General features: G+C 34.4%; 1 protein-coding gene across 1 annotated transcript; it reads left to right on the top strand.

The window, feature by feature from the left end:
- Positions 1-5,032: 5,032 nt before the first annotated feature.
- Positions 5,033-23,300, top strand: LOC122024084 (anaphase-promoting complex subunit 7-like). Its single transcript, XM_042582631.1, has 18 exons — positions 5,033-5,183; positions 5,531-5,599; positions 7,335-7,385; positions 7,984-8,124; positions 8,212-8,274; positions 11,113-11,228; positions 14,387-14,471; positions 15,393-15,449; positions 17,754-17,799; positions 19,141-19,214; positions 21,178-21,228; positions 21,306-21,506; positions 21,602-21,646; positions 21,758-21,851; positions 21,940-22,085; positions 22,251-22,480; positions 22,621-22,681; positions 22,857-23,300. Exons 1-18 carry the CDS (start codon positions 5,115-5,117, stop codon positions 22,941-22,943), a joined length of 1,686 nt encoding a protein of 561 aa, XP_042438565.1. The 5' UTR covers positions 5,033-5,114; the 3' UTR covers positions 22,944-23,300.
- The last annotated feature ends 1,668 nt before the right edge of the window (positions 23,301-24,968 follow it).

The raw sequence follows: 24,968 nt of genomic DNA, 5'->3' as shown, positions 1-24,968 counted from the left end.
TCACTATGATAGGCTGATAATTTGATTCCGTGTTATTTAGGGGCACCTTGATGTCTTCTTTAGATTGAAAAAGCTCTCCATATAGAAACCCCATTGATGGCTTTTTATCTCCATCTACCAATCGAAGAACTCTTACCAAAGGTACAAATTTTTCCAAACAAAGTGTCAGACCATTCCAAAAACTCATGCTCATCATAGTACAGTAAGCCAATTTTCCTTTGTTTATTTTTGGTCATTTACATTTATCTTACATATCACTTGTAAACATGACCCTTAAACTAGATTTTTGTTCAATCAAACTTTGCAATGTAAGGAAATTTAATGCAAATCTGGTAACTCCTGGCCGGGCCATGTCTCTCTTCTTTATGAAACTTTTCATCAATGACAAAGTCTTATGGTGAGTATAAATGAAGATGGTAAAAGACTTGGCTTGCTTAATGACCTTTTTATATTGTGGAAGCTTGCCAATACTTTCAAACATGAGATTAACGGTGTGAGTTGCACATAAACTCCAAAAGATCCCAGGTCTCTTTTCTCTCATCAATTTAGCTGTAGCCATATTATTGGTGGCATTGTCTGTTACAATCATCAATATTTTAAGCTCCTACTTGTTCAACACACTTGTCAACATACTCAAAAATAAGTTCAGCTATATGTGCCTCATCTAAAGACTCCTTAGACTCTAAAAACATAGTACCCAGCTTGTAATTAACACACATATTTAAGATGTTTCTTCTTTTTCTATCACTCCATGCATCTGTCATGATCGAGCACCCATTCTTTACTCATTCTTCTTTATGTCTCTTTAGCAGTTGCTTTCTTCTTTCAACTTCTACTTTTAACAGTGGCTCCCTAAGTTGATATTGAATTGGAGGCTTGAATCCTGGTCCAAATTGACCCACTATCTCCATTAGTTGCTTGAAGCTGTCATTATCAACGACATTGAATGAGATTCCATTTTCATAAACCCATCTCCCAACATATTGTTGAACTTGTTGAGTTCTCTCTTTAAAAAGAGTCTAATTTATATTTTTTTGGCGAAGCACTTTACTCCCATTGGAGCTTGTATTTTCTGGAGCAATTGCTGATGCATATCTATCCATGGGGCAAGTAGATGAGGTTTTTTAATTCCATCTATCTCTTCAATTTCAGGACCTTCGTCTAGAGAAATAGTCACCTCTGCTCTACAACTTTGTTCTTCCATTATTTTATTCTTTTTTCTATTTTTCTCTTCTAAAATAGTCTGTTTGCACTTATTTTATCTTCATGAGATGCTTTTTGACAACTAGATGCATTTATAGGTATATTTGCTATGTGCTCCTTGATCCTATACACTCCCTTGACATCGTTTTTTTCACAAAACTTACATTTAATTTTGTCGATATTCTTAGGATCAATCAACATTCTAAACTCCCATCTAATATCATTTGACTTTCTCCTAAGAATTCTAGATCCAGTTGAGTGATAGATATTGTCAAAGATGGATTACTCATCATTGTAATTGTGATAACCTGAAAAATGATTTAAGAATAAATTATAAGATATAAATCAATAAAAAAAACATTAATATAAAACAATAAAAAAATATTACAAGAATATAAATGTAATTTATATAAATTAAATAATTAATAAAATTTATTATATCTTTTGACATTTTAAATATAAATTTATAATATGATTTATATGGATTAATAAGATTTATTAGAATTTTTTAAATTTTAAATATAAAATATCAGAATATAAATTAATTAATAATATTTATTAGATTTTTAAATTTGAAATATAATATTATTAATAAGTTAATAAAATTTATAAAAGAATTTTATTTTTAAATGTTTTTTATATATAATTTATTGGGATAATTTAATTAGGGGGTATAAAAGCCTATTCAAATTACTTTAGTTAAGTGAGAAATTGTTGAATTAAATAAATTATATATAAATAAAATAAAATAATAAAAAAATTTAAAAAATCACTTGCTGAACACAACGTGCGACGCGGCAGCAGTGGGCGACACCGAGCGCATTCCTAAACGTGTCTAGGGTTGCCGGACAAGCCACCGAAAGCTTCCGGCGGCATCGGACGCTTCATCGGAGGCTTCCGATGGCGCCAGAAGCATCTAGGACGCGTCCAGCGTTGACGTCGTGCTTCTGGGGCCGCTAGAAGCCTCCGTTGAAGTGTCCAGTGCCGCTGAAAGCTTCCGACGACTCATCCGACGATCCCAAAAGAGTCCCGCAATGCCAGAACTTTAGCGGGAGGCGAAAAAAATTGCTTAAAAATATAAAATAAATTAAAAAACTTTCCTAAATTTCTACCACTGACGCCCAGCAACCCCTGACGCCACCTAGGCAGTTAGGCCACCTAGGTTTGACGCCTATCACCTTTTCGGTGCGGGTGTCGGCCATCAACCACCTAGGCGACCGCCTAGGGAGCATTTTAGAACACTAGCAGGAACTTAGGTGCAAAAGAAGTCGAGCGAAAGACGTAGCTAGCGAGAATGATGGCACAGGAAAGAGTCGACAGACTTAGTACATCCAAGGGACGAGGTATTGCGAAAGAGTATGCTAGTGGGCGAGAATGAAGAACACGACATTTTCGAGGGATGAGAAACCGAAGCGGAAGATTGCTGGATGAGAATGTCGGAAGATGGGTTCAGGCGAGCCTAATTCTGGATGACCGAAATTACTCAAGCGAGCGGAGTCGGAATAGATGAGCATCCGGACCCCCTTGGCACCCAGGGGCACCTCCTCGACAAGCCATTGAATGGGGGCACGTCAACCTCATCTGAGCGCTCGGACCAGTCTGGGCGTCCAGACCAGGATAAGTTTAGCCATTACAAGCCATTGTCGACGTGGATAAAGTTTTATCTACACCTAGGTGCTCGAATCCCTTCAAGGCTCTCGAAGTTATCTTGTCAGCAAACGGTCATATTTGAATAGTAGACTATAAATAGAGCCCTAGTTCTAATAGTTAAGAACACCACTTGTAAACGAGTTATGTACTTTAGTTTTTAGTTTTGTTCTTCACATTTGTGAGCTTTCAATGTTGTAAGAGTCTACTCCACTTTTGGGAGAAAGAGATTTTAGTGAACTACATTTGCCTTGGATTAGCAATCTTCTGATTACAAACCAAGTAAATATTCTTACCTCTTTTCTTATCTTTATGCATTTAATTTTCTGTTTCTTAACAATTGTTTGTCTAACTTAGTCTAAAGATCAAGAAGGGTTTGAATTTTATTTTTCAGGACAATTCATCCCCTCTTGTCAGCCTATCAGGACCAATAATAATATTGAGATGCCTAATATGACCTGTGGTTATAAAGTTAATCATTATTGTCAACAACGAAATTATGTCACAATTTAGCATCATTATCACTATGATATTTTTAATACTGCAATATATTTTCAAATGATGGAATTAAATTGTAGATTCAGTGAGACAACAATGGAACTTCTTGCTCTTTGTTCACTTTGGATATTATTGATTCATTTAAAAAATTTAATATGGGTGACATTTGCAAGCTTGCATCAAAATTTTATACGGCTGATTTTACTCGACAATAAATTCATGCTTTGAAAGTTGAATTGGAACACTATTAACTTGACATAGTTTGTGATCGTGAGTTTCAACAAATTTCTACTCTTTCTGCATTATATAGAGAGAAATAATTGTGACAAAAAAAGGCTAAGAGTTATATTATGATTCAGAGATTGATTCGTCTTGTATTGACTCTTCCTATATTAACTGTAACGACAGAAAGAGTCTTTTCATCCATGAAAGTTCTCAAAATGATACGTCGCAACAAAATTGATAATGATTTACTTTTCGATTACATGATTCTCTACATAGAACGATAATTGTTTGAACAAATAGACTTGGAATCAGTAATAGATGAGTTTTATACTCTAGAATCTCGTTGAGCACCGCTTAAGTATATATTGAAGAATTTTATATACAATTTAAACTATGTAAAAAGATATTTATATATAAATGTTATATGTTGGTTAAATATTCAGTATACATGTATGTTTTATTATTGTCGTAATTTAGCACAGGCCAGTTGATGATCTTGATTATGCCATTGTTTGTGAGTTTTTTTTAAATTAATAAAAAAGATTAATAATAATTTTAAAATTTTATAAAATAAGATTTATTTTTTAAAATTTAAAATATGATTTTATAGTTTGGGTAGACACGGGTCAATAAAAAATAAAAAAAATCCCTACTAATAGCTTTGATTTGAAAATTTAATCGATGTAGAAATCAATTACATATAAAAAATAAAATTAAAATGACCCTCGGGTGGACCCCGAACTAAGGCCAAGTACCTATTAACCATAAATTTAAAGTTTATATATTTAGAGATGAACTTTTAAAAGATTTGAAATGCACATATTCATGAATCACATAAATAATTATAAAAATTTATGCACTTAATTTTTAAAAATTCTTAATTCACATATCACACATTAATAATTATAAAAGGTCACATTTTCATTCTCAAAATACTTTATTCTCTAAATTAAAATTCAAAGTAATTTTTATTTAAATTAAATGAGTCAAGACAAAAAAAATCATTTCATCTAAAAAAATAGTATTTATCTTTAAAATATGAGATTTATATTAAATTAACATTGTTTTATTCATAATGACCTTCTAAATCTATTTATATTTTTAAATTTTTTTTAAACCTTATAATTTTTAATTAAGTTTGGATAATAATTATTAATGACAGTGAAGGGCTCAGCTTTATTTAAATTTATGTCATTTTACTCTGAATTCATCTATATATTTTTTTAAAATTTAAATCTTTAATAAAAACTTAAAAATTATAAGAGAAGGTTAATAATAAAAATAAAAAAATTGAAACATATATTTTTAAAACAAAAATATTACAAGAATTAAAAAAAAATTGTGGTCGGTGTTTCGGCGGTTATTTGAACGTAAGAAGAGCTTCTATGCGATATCAAAATCTATACGGGTGGTTTTGCAAATAACCACTTTATTATTATTTTTTCCCGTTGTCCTGTCAGTGGGAGCGGACGCCGATCCAATTCGAAACCCTCCTCCCTCTTCTTCGAGCTCCCAGTCGCTTCGAGAAGCAGATCGCAGCCATGGAGGTTTCCAAAGATCACATCGCCACTCTTCTTGACAACGGCCTCTTCGGCTCCGCCCAGATGCTGGTACGTCAGTATGTCGGCTTTTTTGAATGTTCATCTTCATCAATGAATACCTCGTGTAGTTTCTTTCTGAATGTTCATCTTTCTAGTTAAGTGTTTTTCGTTTACTTGCTGTTTATTTGGGTTTTCGAACTCTGAGGCATCGCTCGTGTTTGTTTAACCTTTGTGATTCGGGGCGCATGAGCCTAGATGGCTTGCTTTTTTGTTTTTCATTGATGTTTAAAGCTCTCCGTCGAACTGCAAAGCTGGAGTTTTATTAATGCAGATTGTGTTTTCATGGACAATATTATTCTGGGCATCCAATATATCTTGGTCATCGTTGGTTTAACTTACTTATTGAACTTTGATAGGGTTGCTTCCTTGTAACTTCCCCTGTGACAAATAGCGAGGCTAGTCCATATCTGAAAGCTGAGAACTTGGTAGGTATTCTTCTCTATCTATTCTATTTATTATGCTCTCCTGAGTGGCACGTTCTCATTTACTGTGATTATTTTTTACTTTGTTTGTTGCCATTGTTGAATAAATCACGCATAAGGATAGTTTTGGTATGATAACCACTGTACCATCTTGGATGCCATATGATTTTAAATATGAATATGATGTTCTTGTGGATGGGCCATAACTGAGTTAATAGTGAGACCAAGTGAGAAAACTGGTGGCAATTGCTTCCAGATTGGGTCATCAAGGTGTAATGAGACAGTGCGTGTAATAGTCAACTGAGACAGCATAACAATGATTACTGGAGAATTGTGCTACAGCATAGTTGGTATTTGGAAATTAGTAAAGCAAGGAGATTGAGATATATATATATATATAGGTACAATATTATTGGGAGTGATTCAGCTAAAGCTTAGAATTGTGGTGAAATATGTGGTCTGAAAGTATCATGCCTACCAATGTTAGAGGAGTCAACATTTTATTTGTATAAAACCATGTAGAGAAGGGAGTAAAGCTTTTTAATAAATGGATTTGGTAAAAAACAAGAAAGGAGTCATCCAATACGGATATAATTGAATAGCTCAAATAGGGATCGTTTATACAAGATGTGATCCAATTAAAATCCTATCAGTTACTGCTCTATCAACTAGTTTTCTTACTGTAAAAGTATCTACTTGTAAAGATCGTGATACCAATTGTGTCTAGGCATCCTAGTTAATATTGTCTAATTTCTCAGTGTTACTAAGCTTGTCTTCTACTAGTGGAGGATCCTTCGACAAGTGTTTTTTTTTTAAAGTGCTTAATGGCATATTTCATGTTCTGCATCAATTAAGCCAAGGCATCTGAGAGGTGCACTTTCTTAAATATTACATAAGTACCACTGTCGGAAGGCTTGAGCTGATAGGTTGTGCAGAAGCATGGACCTAATCCTTTTGAGTTTTTCAATTATGTTTCTAAGGTTCAATATTGAAAAGATTCAGGAAGACAAATCTATGATGCTCCTACCATATGCTTAAATGAGAATCAAGGTAAGCAGGTGATGGCTTAGTAATGTCTAAATGGATTTTGACATACTAATTCATCCTTGTAACTCTAAGTTCCAAGATTCAAGGATCGACAAAATTCTGTGAAAATGCATTTATCTATCAGTATATTTTGTTTTAAGATGCACTTATGTATTAGCATATCTTGATTTATGATTCCATATTCAGTAAAAATTACTTATGCTGATGATGCTGGTTTAAATCACCAGATTTGATTTAGATCTTAGTTCATGTTACACACTATGGACATTTAACATGCTGGCATTCGATGCATTTTGATACATAATGACACGGCTAGTTTTGTGTTCGGTTTCCCAAATTATTTGCAAAACTATGCAACATTTATTCACTAAAATCAATTTTTGATTGATATACCATTTTTTTGAATTTCTTAGATTTGAAAACTGAAATCAATTTTTTATTTCTCAAAATCTTCTTTCCGTGGATTATGAAAAATTTTAAAATTTTCTTCTCCCAAACAGTGCTATAAGCTTTTTGGAAAATTGATCACCCAATTGCAATTTCAGCATGTCCATACTCAGCAAACATTTGTTTGACATATTAATGCTTGACAAATGTTGTCTTTTGCTGAAAACATTTGTTTAACATGTAATAACTTATTTCATTTCTCTGCAACTTGAGATTTTGATCAGTCACTTTTCTTGTATTATAGGTTCTTCAAGGTGATGCTTTATATGGGGAGAAAGAATTTCGTAGGGCCTTGGTAAGTATTAGTACTCACATAGTAAATTAACAAGAATATCGTAATGGTTTTCTGTCTCATTTATAGATTTTGTGATAATCTTGTAGTGCAAATATAATTCAAAACGTGAATGTAAATGTGATGTGTTTTTTGGTCCCATCTGCGACCTTTACCTCTCTACTCAATCTCCAGAGACCTCAATATAAGTCTAGTTTTAAAATTGTTTCTGGATGGAGCTCTAGGGTTCTGCTTCATTTTTTTTTGTGTACTGCTTTTCATAACAATATCAAAGTTACCTCTTCTTCTCCTTGACATTTTCAGCAAGTACTAGTAGAGTCTTTAGATGTATTTGCAGGTTTAGACTAGTTGAAGTTCTGAAACAATTGATGAAGGTTGCAAAGATGGTGTTATAGCTATTTTATGGCGCTGTCTATTTTAGTGTCTTTTGTTGACATGATGGTTAAGTAACTGTCGTCATGATAAAATAATTTAAGGTAATCAAGATTCACTTAGGTTCTTTCTTTGTTCATGAAGTTACCAGGGTTTTCTGCACTACTAGGAGCATATTTTGTGTATGATTACATTGTTTCACACTTTCTCAATTTTGGTTTATTTACAGAATATGTACAAGCAAGCACTTCAACATTGCAAATTTATTTCCAAACAATCGATGAACAATTCAAGAAGTTCATTTTCTACATCAAGTAGTAGGTCATCATCACCGAGTTCTATGAATGGTTCTCCGATCAATGAAAATGAGGTTAGCCTCCTTTATAATCCATAGTCTGAATACCTTTGTCTGTGAGAAAAGAATTTTCCTCAGTGATGATTATCTTCTTCTTGGCAGGTGAAGTTTAAAATTACACTTTGTCATTGTGCACTTAATGAAAACCGTGCTGCCCTTGTAGAGGTTTTCTCTAAACTTCTCGATATTTTTTTGTTTTGACATTCTCTAGATTATTGTATTTGACCTAGAGAACAATTTCACAAACATAATTTCAGTGTGGAAGGTTGAAAATTTTATTTTATTCGGTTCAATTACAGACTCTGCTAACCATTTTAGATGAGTTATTTTTAAAGCCTGAACCAATTCCTTAATTATGCTAACTGCAAAGCCCATCAGTGCAAGTTGTATTTTGTGTTATGATATTTCTGCACGGTTATAATTCTGCAAAAAAAGGCGCTATATGCCTAGGAAATATTTTGTTGATGTGGAAACGAGAGTTGTTTTATTTTGGTGATTATAACCATAAACTTGTAAGGTGCACACCACAAGGTGAGAAAAATGTTGGGATCGTACACAAAGGCAGTGGTTTTTTAAATTCTGCAAAAAAAGTCACTATATGCCTAGGAAACATTTTGTTGATGTGGAAACGAGAGTTATTTTATTTTGGTGATTATAACCATAAACTTGTAAAGTGCACACCACAAGGTGAGAAAATGTTGGGATCGTACACAAAGGCATTGGTTTTTTAAATTAACTTTTGATTTATCTTATAATCAAAATTCTAATTAGTGATAAAAAGCAAGATGACTGTGCTGCCAGCTTGTTTGGAAGGAGATGCATTCACTTACCCTGGTGTGTTTATTTCACCTAAGACAATAACTTCACAAGCACATGTAAAATTGACCCAGTTGAAAGGAAGTTCACATGATGGACAGACTGAGGTCCTAAACCAATTGCCATATAGACAAAGCAAAATTCTATATTCAGCTTAGTAGTGATATGGGTTTGAAATAGCTGTGTTTTAAATTTGGTTCATGATGCCTACAACAGTACCCATATGATGGTTTGATGAGAGTAACTGCTATGATTATGTTTTCCTATTAGCATTTTCTATGGAGCTTCTTTCTTCTTCTGCCGCTTCTTGTGATTATCTTCATTCATGGCTCATTTAGTTGTTGTGAGGGGAGAGGATATATACCTTAGTATAAAATTTCCTTTATTTATTTTCTCCTTGACTGATGTTGATTGACACCAAGCAGTACCAACACAGAATATGGTTGTCGGAATGGCCTGCCACTGGAACATGGACACATGGCTGACACCAACCTGTACCAATGCACTATAAAGTCTCGGCACTTAAATCTTACTGTTTCAGTTAATGTTGATAGCCGACAATGGAATAGTATCTTAAACCCTGGCATGGAGCATTATCACATGGTCAAAATCATGTTGAATGACATTCTTTGACAATGATTACTGTAAGGTTCTATGCGTGAATTAGGTTGGTGGGAAGGGTTCGTGATCAATTTTCTTCTAGGGACAATGATCCTAAACCATATAAACCTTGGTGGGGAGCATTGATGCATTTCTAAAACCATGTCAAATGGTGTTTGTTGATGGTGACCTATGGGAGGGAGGTCCGGCGTGTGAGCTCGTCAAGCAAGAAAGGTCAATGATAATTTTCTATAGGACAATGGTCTAAAGGACCAATGGTTAAATTTTCTTATAGGGACAACAGTCCTAGGGCATTTGAAACCTTGATTAGGAGCATGGATTGAAATTCATTCCATGCCAGTTAGCATGGATGTGATTTTTTGTTCCATTAGCGGATAACGGATTGACATGTGGAAGAGACAAACGATGCGATATTTTCACTTCGATGATGACATGCAAAATTGCTAATATTGCACAAAATTGACAACCTCTACATGAGATCAGTGAGATAACAATTGCTTCTCAGAGGTCCCAAAATAACAATGGCCTCGCTTGTGGTCCATGATGATGTTGAGGGTTTCACTCTGCCTTCAATGACATCGAGGGATTCACTTGTGATCAACAACAATGTAAAGAACTTCACTTCTGGTTCGTGACAATGTTAAGTGTGTTGCTCGTGTTGAATGATGACACCAACATTTTAGCCCATGGTTTGTAATGCTTCAATGAATGTCCCAAACAACATCTTCTTCTTTCTTTCTTTTTTCCCCTTGTCTCCTTCGTCCGCTTGGCATACCCAGTAGCACGAGGCATGCCCAACACATCAAGCCAGCCAGGTTCTGAAATCCAGGCTCGGCTTGGAATTTCAAACCTTGACTAGAAGTACTGACACAATGTCAAAAATCACATCAAATGTTTCGCAACTTCAGAGATCTCTATGAGGAAGGCACAATAGGTGAGCTCTAGAGACATGAAGGGTCAGAAATCAGTTTTTCGACAGGTCAAGCAGTCTTAAGTTTCATTGTTTCCAGAGAATGGGACTAGGTAAGCCATTCATGTCTTCTTCTTCCTTGTCTTCCTATCCAATTGCTGCTGCTGCTTCAGGCAATAAAACCCAACATTGGAATGAGAGATAAGCTAGAAGGATAAGAGGAAGCATATTCTTTTACTTTCTAATACAGGGTTCTGACTTTCAGGAGTTTGACTGTTGCACAACAAGGAAAATTTGAGCTGCATATTTGCACTTGCATACATAAAAATATAGGTGCATTTTTTTCACTTTTTATTTCAGTTCTACCTAGAAGGGGAGCCTTGACGCAACGGTAAAAGTTGCTGCTATATGACCTTGTGGTCATTGGTTCGAGTTGCGAAAACAACCTCTTGCAGTGCAAGTTGTGTATAGTAGACCCAATGTGATCCGACCCTTTCTCGGAATCCTTCATTGGCGGAAGCTTTGTGCACCAGGCTGCCCTTTTATTTCAGTTCTACCTAGGAAATAATATACTATCTAGCCCTTTCTTGGATGCCTATGGTTTTGAAATTGGACTTGTAAAATGAAACATTGTAGAATTTTTCCTAATTTTACAGATAGAAGGAATTCCTCCAAAAGCAAGAACACTTCGAATGAATCTCGCATTGGGGAAGCTTTATCGCATTTCTAGGCACAACCGCTCTGCCATTGCATGCTACAAAGATTGCTTAAGGTTAAAAAAATAATTCTTTGATCATTGATTTAGATCGTGACATAGTTATATTGTTTCCCATATGATCTCATTGTTTATCTAGCTATTAATTTTTGTGGAATGAAAACATTTTATTATCCCTAACTTCTTTATGAGAACATATCATTTTCTTCCATTGTGAAATTTTGACTACCTGGTCTGCGCCATAATTTGGATTGATTTATATTTTATTGCATTTTGTACGTTTACTCATGATAAATCAAATTCTTGAGCAACCACAGTCCACTTATAATCCATCCACTTTCCATTGTAACTATTAGATGATGGAAACCTTGTCAATTCTTTGTTACAACTTTGGTTACCTGACATAAGTTGGTTATTTAATAATGGCCCGAGGTATTCTTGTTTTCATTGTTATCTTGCATAACGATAAAATCCATCCTCCCCTGTTATGCTTATGGACAATGGGAACTCTTTTAATCTCTTTAACACAATTTCTGTTACTTGATGAGAGTTGGATTCTTCAATAATGAGCAGAGGATATTGTTGTTGTTGGATCGTGAAAGTCGATAGAGGGGGGGGGGGTTGAATATCGATCGAAAAAATTATCGTAGTGAAGTGCACAACGGAAAAGTAAAAGAACAACGCTAACAAGAACCAATTTACTTGGTTCGGAGCCTTGGTCGACTTCTACTCCAAGGCCCGCATTCGTCGAGTGCTTTCGTTGGGCAATTCACTTTCAGTTCGAAAGATGATTATAAAATCAATTACAAGTGTAATTAAACAGAAATACCGACAACAAAAGTAGAGGAAAAGAACTCTTGGCAGCACATTGTCGGAGGAGCTTCGCGGCGTTGCAGGAGCACAGCGCAGTAGCGCAGATGTCGTTGTTGTACTTTGCTTCAGGACTCACTCTCCTTATATAGGAGGCTCCAGGCATCCAGATCTCTTCCGGGCGCCTGGACTGTGACGTCGTCGGACCAATCAGCGCGCTCCAAGCTGTCGAGGATAAGTTTTGCCTTCCGGGTGCTCGGACTAGTTCCGGGCGCCCTGACCACCTCCGGGCGCCCTGACCACCTCCGAGCGCCCGGACCACCTTTCTCCAGAATGTCCTTCTCCTGCAAGAAAGAGTTAGTCCGAGGCAAAAATAATAATTTAAACTACCCTGCAAAACAGAAGTTAGCATAATAGAAAAAGAATAGTAATTAGATTCCGTCTCACCGAGATCGGAATCTAGTCAAGATCTCAACTTAGAGTTCCGAAATGGTTCTAAGTTGGATCGGCGCCTAAGTTCCCTAACCGGGAACTCGGCTTCACCAAGTCACCCCCCTCTAGTAACTTACCTTAACTTACCTGCCAGACGTCCGGTCAGTCCATCGACCCGTCTGGACTTCGTGCCAGCTATCAGGTCAGTCCGTTAACCTGGCTGGACTTCGTGCCAGACATCCGGTCAGCCCGTCTACCAGTCTAGGCTTCGTGCCAGCTATTAGGTCGACCTGTCGACCTAGCTGGACTTCGTGCCAGACATCCGGTCAGCTCGTCGACAGCTTCTCCTGCATACTTAGTTAAAGTGTTAGATCACAATGAAACTAACTTAACCTACTTTGTCATTCATCAAAATTTGGGTTAGACCGTTAGTGCTAATCGCACAAACAGTTGTTTGGATTTATGTTAAGATTAATAGAGGTTGATATATGATTTTGGTTAATTATGAAGGGCAATGATCCAACAGAATCTGTGGTTGTGAATTTGGTCTAAGTCTTGAAGGAATGGTGGAGGGTTGTTCTAAAACCTGATTGTCAGGGTGATGATTGGTAAACAGCCTCTTGGATGTTAAACTTGTTTTTGATAGGTTGACATGATTCATGTATTTGAGCTCAAATGGTTGGGACAAATTAATATTGATATTTATGGGGAATGACAATGCATAGTGTATTTGCTTCCAATCATGTTATTATGTACATATCTTTATCATGCAATATAGAAGTAACTGTTATTGGCTTCAATCAAATCGATGTTAAATTCATATTTACTACTTGTTTGTGTTTGTATATCCTGGTCAATGTATCTCTCTAAACATGCCTGAGGCATTTCTGTGTTGGTGGTTTGTTGCTAACGATGTAGTTTGTGTTAGCATAGTACAGCATCTTATGCGCCTGTGTATTGTTCTGTTCCATTATCTTCGTATGATGGAAAGATTGACTTCTCTGAGGTGAAGTTGGAGTAGAATGATCAAAGAGAATATTCCAAACTCTTGCATCAACAGTTGTAGGAAAATCACCTTTTTATGTCTCAATTTGATTTTATAGTATGATCTTAGACTCTGCATACCTCATCCTTTTGTATTTATTCCCAATTGTGAGACTTGAACACACTATACACATCTTCTTTTTTTTTTTTTTTTTTTTGCAGTCATTCACTTATTAGAACAGAACGTTTTTTTTTTTTGCATTGTAAAAGGTTGTCTTAGCATCTGTTTCTTACCTCTAGATATTTGGTTATGTTTTTTTGGATGCTGCCAGATTTGTAAATTATGTTTTTTTTTCAATAACTAGTTTTCTTTTCAGTATATTCTTATCGTGATTAATCAGAGAAAAAGCAGCTTGTCAAACATACAGTTGCATATGGAAAATATTTTGTAATATGTTGTTACAAAGTTTTTAAACCTCTATGCTTCAAACAAATAGTAAAGTGAAATTTAAAGGACAACTTCATCACTGATTTATGAGAAAAATATTTTATTTAATTCGTGTTACATCATCATAAAGCAATGAAATTTTTTGTTTTTCAGATGCTGAAGTTCAGTCACCACAATTGACGTGTGAAGTCTTTGTAATGGACCTTTTTCATTCTTTTGAAATTTAAACAATTTGAAGAGGCATACACCCAAACGAGGATATGTTCAAGATTTAAAATGTTTGAAACACAGACTTAGGGTGTTTTTCTCTCACAAAGGTTGATTATCAACAATAAAATTGATTATGGAAAAACCACATCTAACTGACTGCATAGTTTTATTCCATATGTTCAAAACATAAAATAAAACAACAGTTTTCTTCACATTTAATTAAAAATAATCTATAAACATGAATGATCATAAAATCTTCTGATGGTTGGTTCTCACTATCAAACTTTAAATCTATGTAAAGTACACATTTTTCCTTTGTACACTTTTGCAGGAACTGTCCATATGTTTTGGAGGCAGTTACAGCTTTGGCTGAGTTAGGAGTTTCTTCCAAGGAAATCTTGTCTTTATTTCCTCAGGTCTATTTTTCATACTAGAGTCCTAACTACTTCAGAACATATCAGAGTCACTGCCAATTGGTTTTATTCTTAAATGTACATTATATTGATAAAGATTATTTCCTCTCTCTGAATTTTGCTAATTCATGTTGTGATGCTTTTACTTGTTGCTATATTTATTTCTGTGCATATTTATCTGTTTTTGGCTCAAAGAGTCGTCACAATTAATAGCAGAACGGATGTGGTGAATGTAGTGAGCAACTGTTTGGATTTGCAATGGGGATATTTTGATGCCTAGAGTTGTAGATTAACTGCACTTTTTTTTGACAATATATAAGAGTCAGAGTAAATCAAGCACCAATGCATTTTGACAACATTTATTCTGGAGTTATTTTAGGTGCTGGGTTGCAGTGGTATTTGGTGAGGGTATCAGGCTGTTTAGTGGCAGAAACATTATTTCTCTTGGAAGTTCCACGTCCAAGTATATATTAGGTTGGAATTTTTTGTTCCATAAAATTCATTGTTGAATCTACGTAATACAGGGAAACTAGATATTTAACATTGATTTCCAATATTATAGGCATATAGTTAGATGCTTTAATGTGTTGTTTAGTGGTATCTGATTTAGATGGGGACTACTTTTCAGATGCATATATTTTTGATTAAAGGAAATATATACTGGCATGGATGTCAATTTTGTTTTTTTTTCCATGAAATGAACACTGTAAATGTGTTACAGGACAATCAAAGCTTTCTTTTGATAAACTGTGGCAAGTGTTAAGCTGTAAAATCATTTTGTGGAAGATTCAGATAACAAATATTATGTTCCTTGTTCAAAGCAATTTGAATGGGATGAGGAATGCTCGTTATTTATTTTCCAAAGAAATCAAAGTTTCTTGATTTCAACTGGAACTTATGATGGTTTTGTCTGATGATCTCTAGACATCAAATAGAGGAAGATTACCCTTTGATCACCTAGATCCTGCTCGGTGGTTGCATGTAAGTCAAAATGTTATTCATTTTTATCTGAATATCTTTGGTTTATGATGAAGTTGATTGTTTGTTAGCGAATTAGCAAATGATCATACTAACTAAGCCTGTGCAAGTCGCTCGTTTTCAATATGGGTGTTTCTTGGCTGTGAAACTTACTTTGTACTCATGTTGACACAACAAGCGTAGAATATGAGTTCTGCAAGCTCAAGTGCTTAACTGGTATTGAATAGAGGAAGAAATGGAGAGAGGAAGAAGAGGAGATTTACCTCTATCGTTGTGTGTCTGAAACTGATTAGGGATAAGAAGATTAAAATGCGTTCTTAGTGGCAGGAGTTGCACAAAAATACGAGTCAAAGGAGAGTTACCTCTGTGTCGTGAGATTGCTAGAGCAGACTTATCACAATGTTGTACCTGATTGCAGGAGTAAAGGAGAAGGGGAGTTGAAGATGACTTTTTGTGTTGTGTTTGGTTGCAAGAGTCGAGGAGTAGAGGCAGCTAAAATTGACCTTTAAACTTCATCATTACCACGAGATCTGGTTAGGGATGAGATAGACAGGTTAGTATATCCAAGTTTCGGGTCTTAGGTGATGGGTAAAGGGTCTCATGTGACATGCCCCCATAATCACGGTTTAAATTTGGAACTTTTTTCTTGAGTCTTTGTTTCCTCATGTTAAAAAAAAAAATCACATATGAACTTATAGTACTTGTGTCAGGTACTCTTATTAAGTTTTAGTTATATAATCTCTTAGATGTTTATACCATGAAAATTTGTGTCAATTTTAACATGATACCACAAGAGTTTGTGTTTAAATTCTGAGTTATATTGTCCTATATTGTTTCATTTATATTGTTAGCAATGTAAGATCCATCACATTATACAATGCATTACAATTCCCTTATAAAATGATACAATTCTTCTATATGAATCAAAATTTAAAGGAATCATGGTGAATGATTCAGTTTGATTCAATGGAAACTCAAATCTTATCTGATATTTGATATGATAAGAAAGACAACTCCTAATAAAGTGAAATCCAACCAACTAATATCAGATTTAAGCCATTGAAGCATCAAATAAATCTAATATATAAAAAATTAAACCAAAGTATTTATAAAAGACGAAAGAAATTATGTAAGTATAAAGTCAACAATGACATATAAGAAGAAAAAATTTGTCACGTGAGGACACAGTTAGCTATAATGTAGATGAACTCAATACTTGACAATGAATGAGAGATATACTTGACAATTAGTCAGAGATAAAGTTTGTCACATTGGTATACAAAATGACAATGACAATGATTGTAAAACTGGTGTTGATTTATCAGTCATGTCAAGTTGTCAGACATTTCTCTCTTCTTGTAGCATGATCATTACTTGTTTTTTCTCTCTTCAAGTTGCTGACGTGGATGCAATCTAAAGTGATATTTTTGTGCCAACAACATTTGACTAAGAAATTTGTTATTACTGATTTCATTTCAATTCTTAATGAATGACATAAACAATAAACTGTGGATTGTCATCAATCTAAGGCATAAAATATATTTTTTGTTAAGAAATAATAGCTTACTTAAGTAATAATATATCTTACATATTTTAGGATATTAAAACTATTTCAGATGAATTGTGATTTTTTTTAACCATAGTTTATATATATTTTTTTATTTGATCCTTACAATTCACAATGCCCCATATAATCCACAAGTTGAAACTTTATCATAACAATTCACAATACGAACCACAATATGGGTCTCGATTTGACAATCTAATCCTGTTAGTTCATGTGCTTAGTTCATCTGCTGGATGTTGACCATCAAGTACACTATGCCCATCTGCACTTGGATGTGAAGTATGAAGTTTATATAGACTGGCCAATTTCTTAATGAGGTGGGAAGCCATTCAATTTCAACAACAGGAGTTTTGCACATTTCTTAATTTTTTTTGGCATGTTCATAGGTTGAAGTTAAGCTTTCACTGCTTTTTCCTTGGTATACCAACCTTCCTTTTAAGTGGAAATCATGTTAATGAGTTAATCATCTGGAAAATCTAGATGATACAATTTATGGTCCGAACAGCCATGTGCATCCATAAGCTTATACCTAGATAAGCTAAAAGCGATTTTTGTCCCTAGAATCTGGAGTGTGTTCAAGGTAGAAAGAGCTGGTCTTTTTAGTAGCTGTTGTTATATGTCTAACCTTTATGTTTGGCTTATTGAGTTCTGCATTTATTCTTTGATTCAAATTTAAACCTCACTACGGCAACATGGAGTTGGACCAGTGCTTATTCTTTCTTTGCCATCCTAACTTGTAGCGTTATGTTGAAGCTCAGTGTTGCATTGCTTCGAGTGACTACAAAGGTATGCTTCCTATTATGCTTAAGCATCTCAAATAGTTTCAACTAATTTGGCATAATTAGGTTGCTGCTTTTGTCTATTATTCTTGTTCGATGGTTCTTATTGAACCTTATGATTTCTTGTTTACGGAGGATTCTCCATGTAGAAACTTTTGATAGAAACATCTACCTGAGTTGTTAAGGTTTGTGACAATGTGGTAAAGTATTTCAGCTTGGGAAAGATGCTGCATGTTATCATTTTGTATCAAGGTAGAGAAAAAAAATCCAGTTTTAAGGAACGAACATAACCCATAGACTTCTGGAGGGTTTATACAATTGGTTATTTCCTGCAATGCAAGATGAACTAAACTATCATAAATTATTTTGTGAGATAAATTCTATCCATTATCAGGGTGCCACAATTTGAAGAGGAGCCTTGACGCAAGAGTAAAGTTGCCGCGGTGTGACCTTGTGGTCACGGGCAGTAAAGTTGCCGCGGTGTGACCTTGTGGTCACAGGTTCGAGTCGCAAAAACAGCGTCTTGCAATGCAGGGTAAGGCTACATTATAGTAGACTCAATGTGGTTTGACCCTTTCCCGGGACCTTGTATTGGCGAGAATTTTGTGCATCGGGTTGTCCTTTTATTAGTGTGCCACAATTTGTGTGGTATTTGACAGCCATAACATTTGATTCAAGAAATTTACAGTAAATGTCTGCTAACCGCAGAACAATACTAGCCGCTTTAGGATGAAGCTGCAATTGAGATCTAAAGCATTTAATTCTGATACCCTTGGAGCACATCTGTTGATACCCTTAGAGCACACCTGTTGGAGCATGATTAGTCTCTGCATCATCATTTCATTAGTCTTACACAGCTGAAGTTATTTTTTTTTAAAAAATAGATTTTGAAAAATGCGAGTATTGAAAACCCTTAGAAAACAATTAATCAGATAATAATGTTTGCTGATATACCAAATTGACAGCTTGTAATCTGGATTTCTAGATGCCTTTTGTCAAGTTTAAAGGAAGAGAAAAATGTAAATTTTGTGTTGTGAAGCTAAGTGGACATTAAAGAAATCTTCAACAAAGGAAAAATATTTTATGCAGAATTCTGAACAAGGGTCTATATAGGTGCTGGTATCATGCATATATTGAACGTGTAGTTGGGGGGAATTTGTCGATTCAAGTAATTTTAGCAAGTACACAACAATTTTTTTTAAAATTTTTTTTACCCTTGATTATTGCTGCCATTCGAAAACTAACTGAAATTTGTTTGAGATATTGTTCTTTACTACATTTTTATTGCATAAAAATGGAATTGCAATATCTACATTCTTGGAGCTATTGCTTACTTTTGATTTTGTAGGCGGTCTTGACCATCTCGCTGAACTATTACAGCAATTTCCTAACAATGTTCACATTTTATTGGAAATTGCAAAGGTACGTGACTTTAGAACAAGTACTTTCTTTCATGTGACTTTAGAACAAGTTCTTTCTCTTGCTTTCTTATGTATGAAGTAAAACTGGCCTTGCTCATCATATTAGTGAAGCATCAGAAATACTGATTAGACAGGATGAATAAAACGGATTCACCAAATTGCCTCAAAATGAACAACTCAATCAACATTTAGATAGAGCGCAAATGATCTAAAGTGGATACAGTATCAATAAATTGCAGTGGGAAATAAATAATAGAATATTTGCAACATTAAAATTAATAACTAGATTGTAATGAAAAACTTGTTAATGCAATCATAAATTTGTACGTAAATTCAACGATAAGTCTTAAGTACAATGATAAATTGTGTAAGTGCAACGATAAAATAAATTAGTTGCAATGATAAAACTAATTAATTACAACAATAAAAACAAAGGTGAAAAAAGAAACAATGATCTTTAACGTGATTCAATGACCCCTTTTACTCATAGCCTGTGTTGTTCTAGTGCGATTGTTTTCTAATAGAAAATCTCACTATCAATCAATATGTGCATACAAGCCTCACAAGTCTTAGATCCAATCTAAGAGGATAAAACTTTAAGAACAAACAATTTCTTTTTACAATGATTATGAAATATGAGTGTAGAAGAGAGAACAAGATAATCAGAGTATGCCAATAATGCACAAAGAAGAGAAGAAGAAATTAAGCAACATAGAGAGAAAATACACAAAGCCTGCATAGCTTATTTGCTCGAGACATTACAAAATAACTCATAGAGAAAGTTGTTCTAATGAAGAACCTCAAGAAACTATTTATAGATGGTTTTCAACTGTTAAAATTTATATGTAGGTTTGCACATCTTTTCAAGATTTAAAATTTAAATATAGATGATGATATGGTAGGAGATCGAGCCTAATTACGTAGGAGGATCTATATAGCCGACCCCATTTAATAGTATAAAGGTTTGGTGGTTGTTGTTCCAACTGTTAAAATTTGTATGTAGATTTTATGCACGACTTTTCAAGATCTAAAATTCATTTTCAACTGAATCTGCAATCTTTGGTCTACCAAGAAAAACTATTTGGTTGACCAAAATATCTTTAGATGTATTAATGGATAACTATCATATAAAGATCAATGATAATTATCAATTAGGTTATAATTGTCAATTAGGTTGGTCGTCAAAACAAAATTTATTTGGTTTATTTGGTCTACAACGATGCTTACTTAACTAAAGCAAACTTTTGGATGACCAATGGTGAATAGTAACAGTTGAAACTCATTTTCAGGCTTTATAGGTTCTACCTAGGCATATATTTATATATTACAATAAATTCTATCCAAATATAAAAATATTTGGACATTTTCACAGGGTCAAAATACTTTTTAGCTGATCCATGTCCATCTGCTTGACCAAGCCTACCTCACACTCAACCAACTTGTAAAACACGAACGACTCACTTAAATATGTTGTCAAACCTCTTAAGGGAGTAACAATTAGCAATGTATTGTAATATTACAAAAGAGGGTTCCATGATAATATTTGGCTATTTGCTGATTAATATCTAAATGTACATTGAGGCTATGCACACAATCACTCATTTCAATTTGTTTCAATTATGTATATATTCTTTCTATTTCCATTATGTCTCATCACCACCTTAAATTAATGATGATTAATAAAAGTGGACATGTATGACACCTCTTATTTCTCCAATTATCAATTGAATGTGGGATGCCATACCACCGATATGGAAAATTATTAAAAAATGAGGATGTGGCATGACACATTGGCAAAATCTGTTCGATGTTTGTAATGGTGACACATTGATTTGTTCAATTATCAACCAATGTGGCATTCATGTCCAATTGATGTTTTTTGGTGAAATGTTCTTTATTGTTATTGACAATTAAGGCTTTTTAGTTTTAAATTTTATGGCATGACTCATTATCTATCTTTCAAGGTTGAAGCTATTATTGGAAGACATGATGAAGCAATAATGAATTTCGAAAAGGTACCTGAAAGATATCACGATTTTGTTTAAGGTACATGTAGTACACTTGTATGTGTTTAATTCCAATAGATGCACAGATTCGAGCAATTGATCCCTACATTGTGACTTATATGGATGAATATGCCATGCTTCTAAAGCAAAAGTCTGATATATCCAAGCTAAACAAGTTAGTACAGGATCTGCTAAACCTTGACCATACAAGAGCAGAAGTTTATGTTGCTTTGTCAGCATTATGGGAAAGAAAGGATGACCGAAAAGCTTTATCTTATGCTGAGAGGGTACGTAATATATAATCATCATCTGATGTATCTCAGATGTGAACTCTAGTACATATCATCTGATGTATCTCTTGTTTCTGCATGTCCTTTAACAGAGTCTTAGGATCGATGATAGGCATATCTCTGGCCACATTATGAAGGTGAAGACTTCTTGTTTATGTCTCAAGAACCACTTCTTGCATAATTGACTAATTGGACTCTGTTTATCTTCTTCTGGATTGTTATACATGTTGGTTTTTATGTATTCTCAGGGTAACCTGTATCTGTCATTGAACCGGCCAGATGCTGCAGTCACTGCTTTCAGAGCAGCTCAAGAATTAAGATCTGATCTTCGTTCATACCAAGGTGATTTTGCATTATTGATCATCTTGTCTTTCTAAGTTATTATTTATCACTTCAGCTTCAGCTTTTGCTGCTTTTACATGTGCTCCAGGTCTAGTCCGTTCATATCTTGCTCTTGCAAAAAACAAGGAGGCACTTTTTACTGCACGGGAAGCAATGAAAATAATGCCTCAGTCTGCAAAAGCTCTCAAGTTGGTTGGAGATGTTCATGCTAGTAGTTCTAGTGGGAGAGAGAAGGTCAGCTTTGTTCCGTTGCCTTGGATACTTTGGTTCTCTTTGGGATAGGAAAGATACTAACTGTTCTAAGCTTAGTGCATGTTTTAAGATAGTGACTGTTTAATGCATGTTCTGCAACTGTTTAGACTTGTGTTCCTCAATGAACTGTGTCCAAATTTTGCACAGGCAAGAAAGTTTTATGAATCTGCTCTACGGCTTGAACCTGGCTTTCTAGGAGCTGCTTTAGCATTGGCAGAGTTGCATGTTGTTGATGGACGTCATAAAGATGCCGTCTCACTGCTTGAGAGATATGTTAAAGACTGGGCTGATGACTCCCTCCATATCAAATTGGCTCAAGTTTTTGCAGCTACAAATATGTTATCAGAGGCTCTCACTCATTATCAAGCTGCTTTGAGGTATGTGCTCGACTGAACCTATACCTCATTCCAAAAAGGACTAGGCTCATGGCATTAACTTGCGTATTAAATATTCCTTCTGCTCCGATTGTGTTTTCAGTTCTTATATATAGAAATTCATCCACTTAATTCAATTTCAGGATAAACCCGCAAAATGAAGCCGCCAAGAAAGGTTTAGAGCGCTTGGAGAAGCAGATGAAGGTCTGAATTTTGCATATTTGTTCAAAATTCATTTGAGATTTCCAAGCTCGTTGGACTGCTTACCCTTTTGTTTTTGTTTTTGTTTTTGTTTTTTTTTCAGTTCTGCGTTCTGTTTATCCTCTTGTTTGAATTAAATTTCTTTCCTTTGCTTGTCTTTGTTCTTCTGCATTTCTAGGGAATGGATCCTGATGCACCCGACGAAGAAGACGATAACGAAGCTGAAGATGCCGAAGGTGATCAAGAAGAGGCCGAGATGCTTTAAGACAACCATTTTTAAAAGAAGATTCTGGACTCTTTATCGATCACAGCCCGAGACCACACTCTCTTCGGTTAACCGGGACAGTTGAAAGAGGAACTCAAGGTTCAGAATCTCAAAGTAATTGAAGTTTTACTCGAGATAAAAGATGGCTGTCTCACAGGCTCTTAGTAAGTAGTCATTGACTCATTGCTACTCAATAGACTCTGACCCTGCTGCTAATTAGAATCTATATTCAACTATTTGCAACAAATAATATATTGAGACACTGATACTTTTAAATTTTTAGGGGGCAACCGACTTCCATTTGTTTTGCATATATTTTCACTGATTAGAGATAAAGATAAATAAATTAAAGAAAAACTTTAGAATGTATAGGCTTTTGAATTAATGGAATATGTATTCATTACATATTCCAATAGTATGTATCATATAGTCTATCAAGAATATGTGTCGGCCCTCCCCTCTGATTTCCATTGATCTGTTTAGAGTTGTCTAGTCAGGTATGACCCAACTCAGCTTAAATCGGGGGTTGTGTTTGTGCTTGTTCTTGATCTTTAAACTAGGTTCGGCCGTGGACTTATGGGGGTCCAATGACTGTTAATACTTTATTTGTTACTTTAATTGTAATTTTTGACTTGTTGGATTTTTGAAATTAAGTAAAAAAAAATCTATTTAATGGGAGCAAGCCGACACCTTAACGGTCCCTCCAAAGCGTTCCAACACTTTTTGAAAGATAGTAAATTACGGGGATATTTGTTCTAACACAATGAATTTTTTTTTGTATGGGGGAGGTCAAACACTTAAGATATATCTTGTTATACTCGCTTGAAATTGATTAAAAGATTTGTTGGACCAAATATCTATTCAATAAATTATATTTAGAATTATGCTAATTTATGTTAAATTATTTGTATATTCAAATGATGTTGTCTCAAATCAATATTACAGAGGCATATCCAATATTATTAACTTTATTTAAATATCTTTATTAAATGATGTTACCTAAATTTATAGTTTTGATATTTCACCTACCTTATCTTGGATTCTCCGTGGGCACTTTAAATCTTTTTTATTTTGATTTTTTTTATATTTAATACTATAATTTAATTTTTAAATTTTAAAGATAAAATTCTAAATGTTATATTTGTGAGTTAACAAAAACATAATAAAAAAATTATAAATGAACTGTCGATGGAGCAAGTTAATATTTTTTTTTGTTTTGGTGTAAATTTAAACACCAAACATTTCTAAAAACAATCTTCAAATGTAATTAGCTTAGATATAGATTTTGCATAAATAAAACTTCTATTTAGAATGTTATTTATTACTAGCAAGTTAAACCATCAAGTAAAGTTTCTCCTCGCTTATAATATTAAAATATTTTTATAAATTTTTTTTTGGTCTTCTAGAAGACTTGAAAAGTCATCCATTGACAAAACTAATTGTTCACGTGAATTAATTGTTTCTCTGGTCAAATCCAATTGCAATTGTTCAACCAAAACAATTCTTTAATTTTTAGAGGGAACAAAATGAAAATATAAAATGGAAATATCTTTTAAATAAAATTAAATAACCCCATTCAGAGGAGTCAAATCTAACAAATGCGTGAGATTAAAATATAAACACCAAATAAAAAAAATTCACTTTTTCTAGAAGGAAATTTATTTATTGATCATATATTTAATATTATATATATATATATAAAATATATATATATATATATATATATATATATATATATATATATATATATATATATATATATATATATATATATATATATATGAATATTATACTCTGTTCTGCATTTCTATCCATTCTTCTTCGCTGCTCTCCGGATCGGTCGAGATAGAATCGTCGACGTCGATCGACGCCGAGTTTGAAGCATGGAGGCCTCCGGTGACTCCGAGTCCGACGCCGAGTCGTTCTCCGTCGCCGCTGCGTACGACAGCGACGGTGCCGAGTCATCGACCGAAGGTGTTGGTGGAGGCCGCGGCGGCGAGAGGCGGCGTTGCGCGGCAAGGAGCT

This window comes from Zingiber officinale, chromosome 1A, assembly GCF_018446385.1.
Source record: "Zingiber officinale cultivar Zhangliang chromosome 1A, Zo_v1.1, whole genome shotgun sequence".
Lineage (NCBI taxonomy): Eukaryota > Viridiplantae > Streptophyta > Magnoliopsida > Zingiberales > Zingiberaceae > Zingiber > Zingiber officinale.
This window is presented reverse-complemented; position numbering and strand designations above follow the sequence as displayed.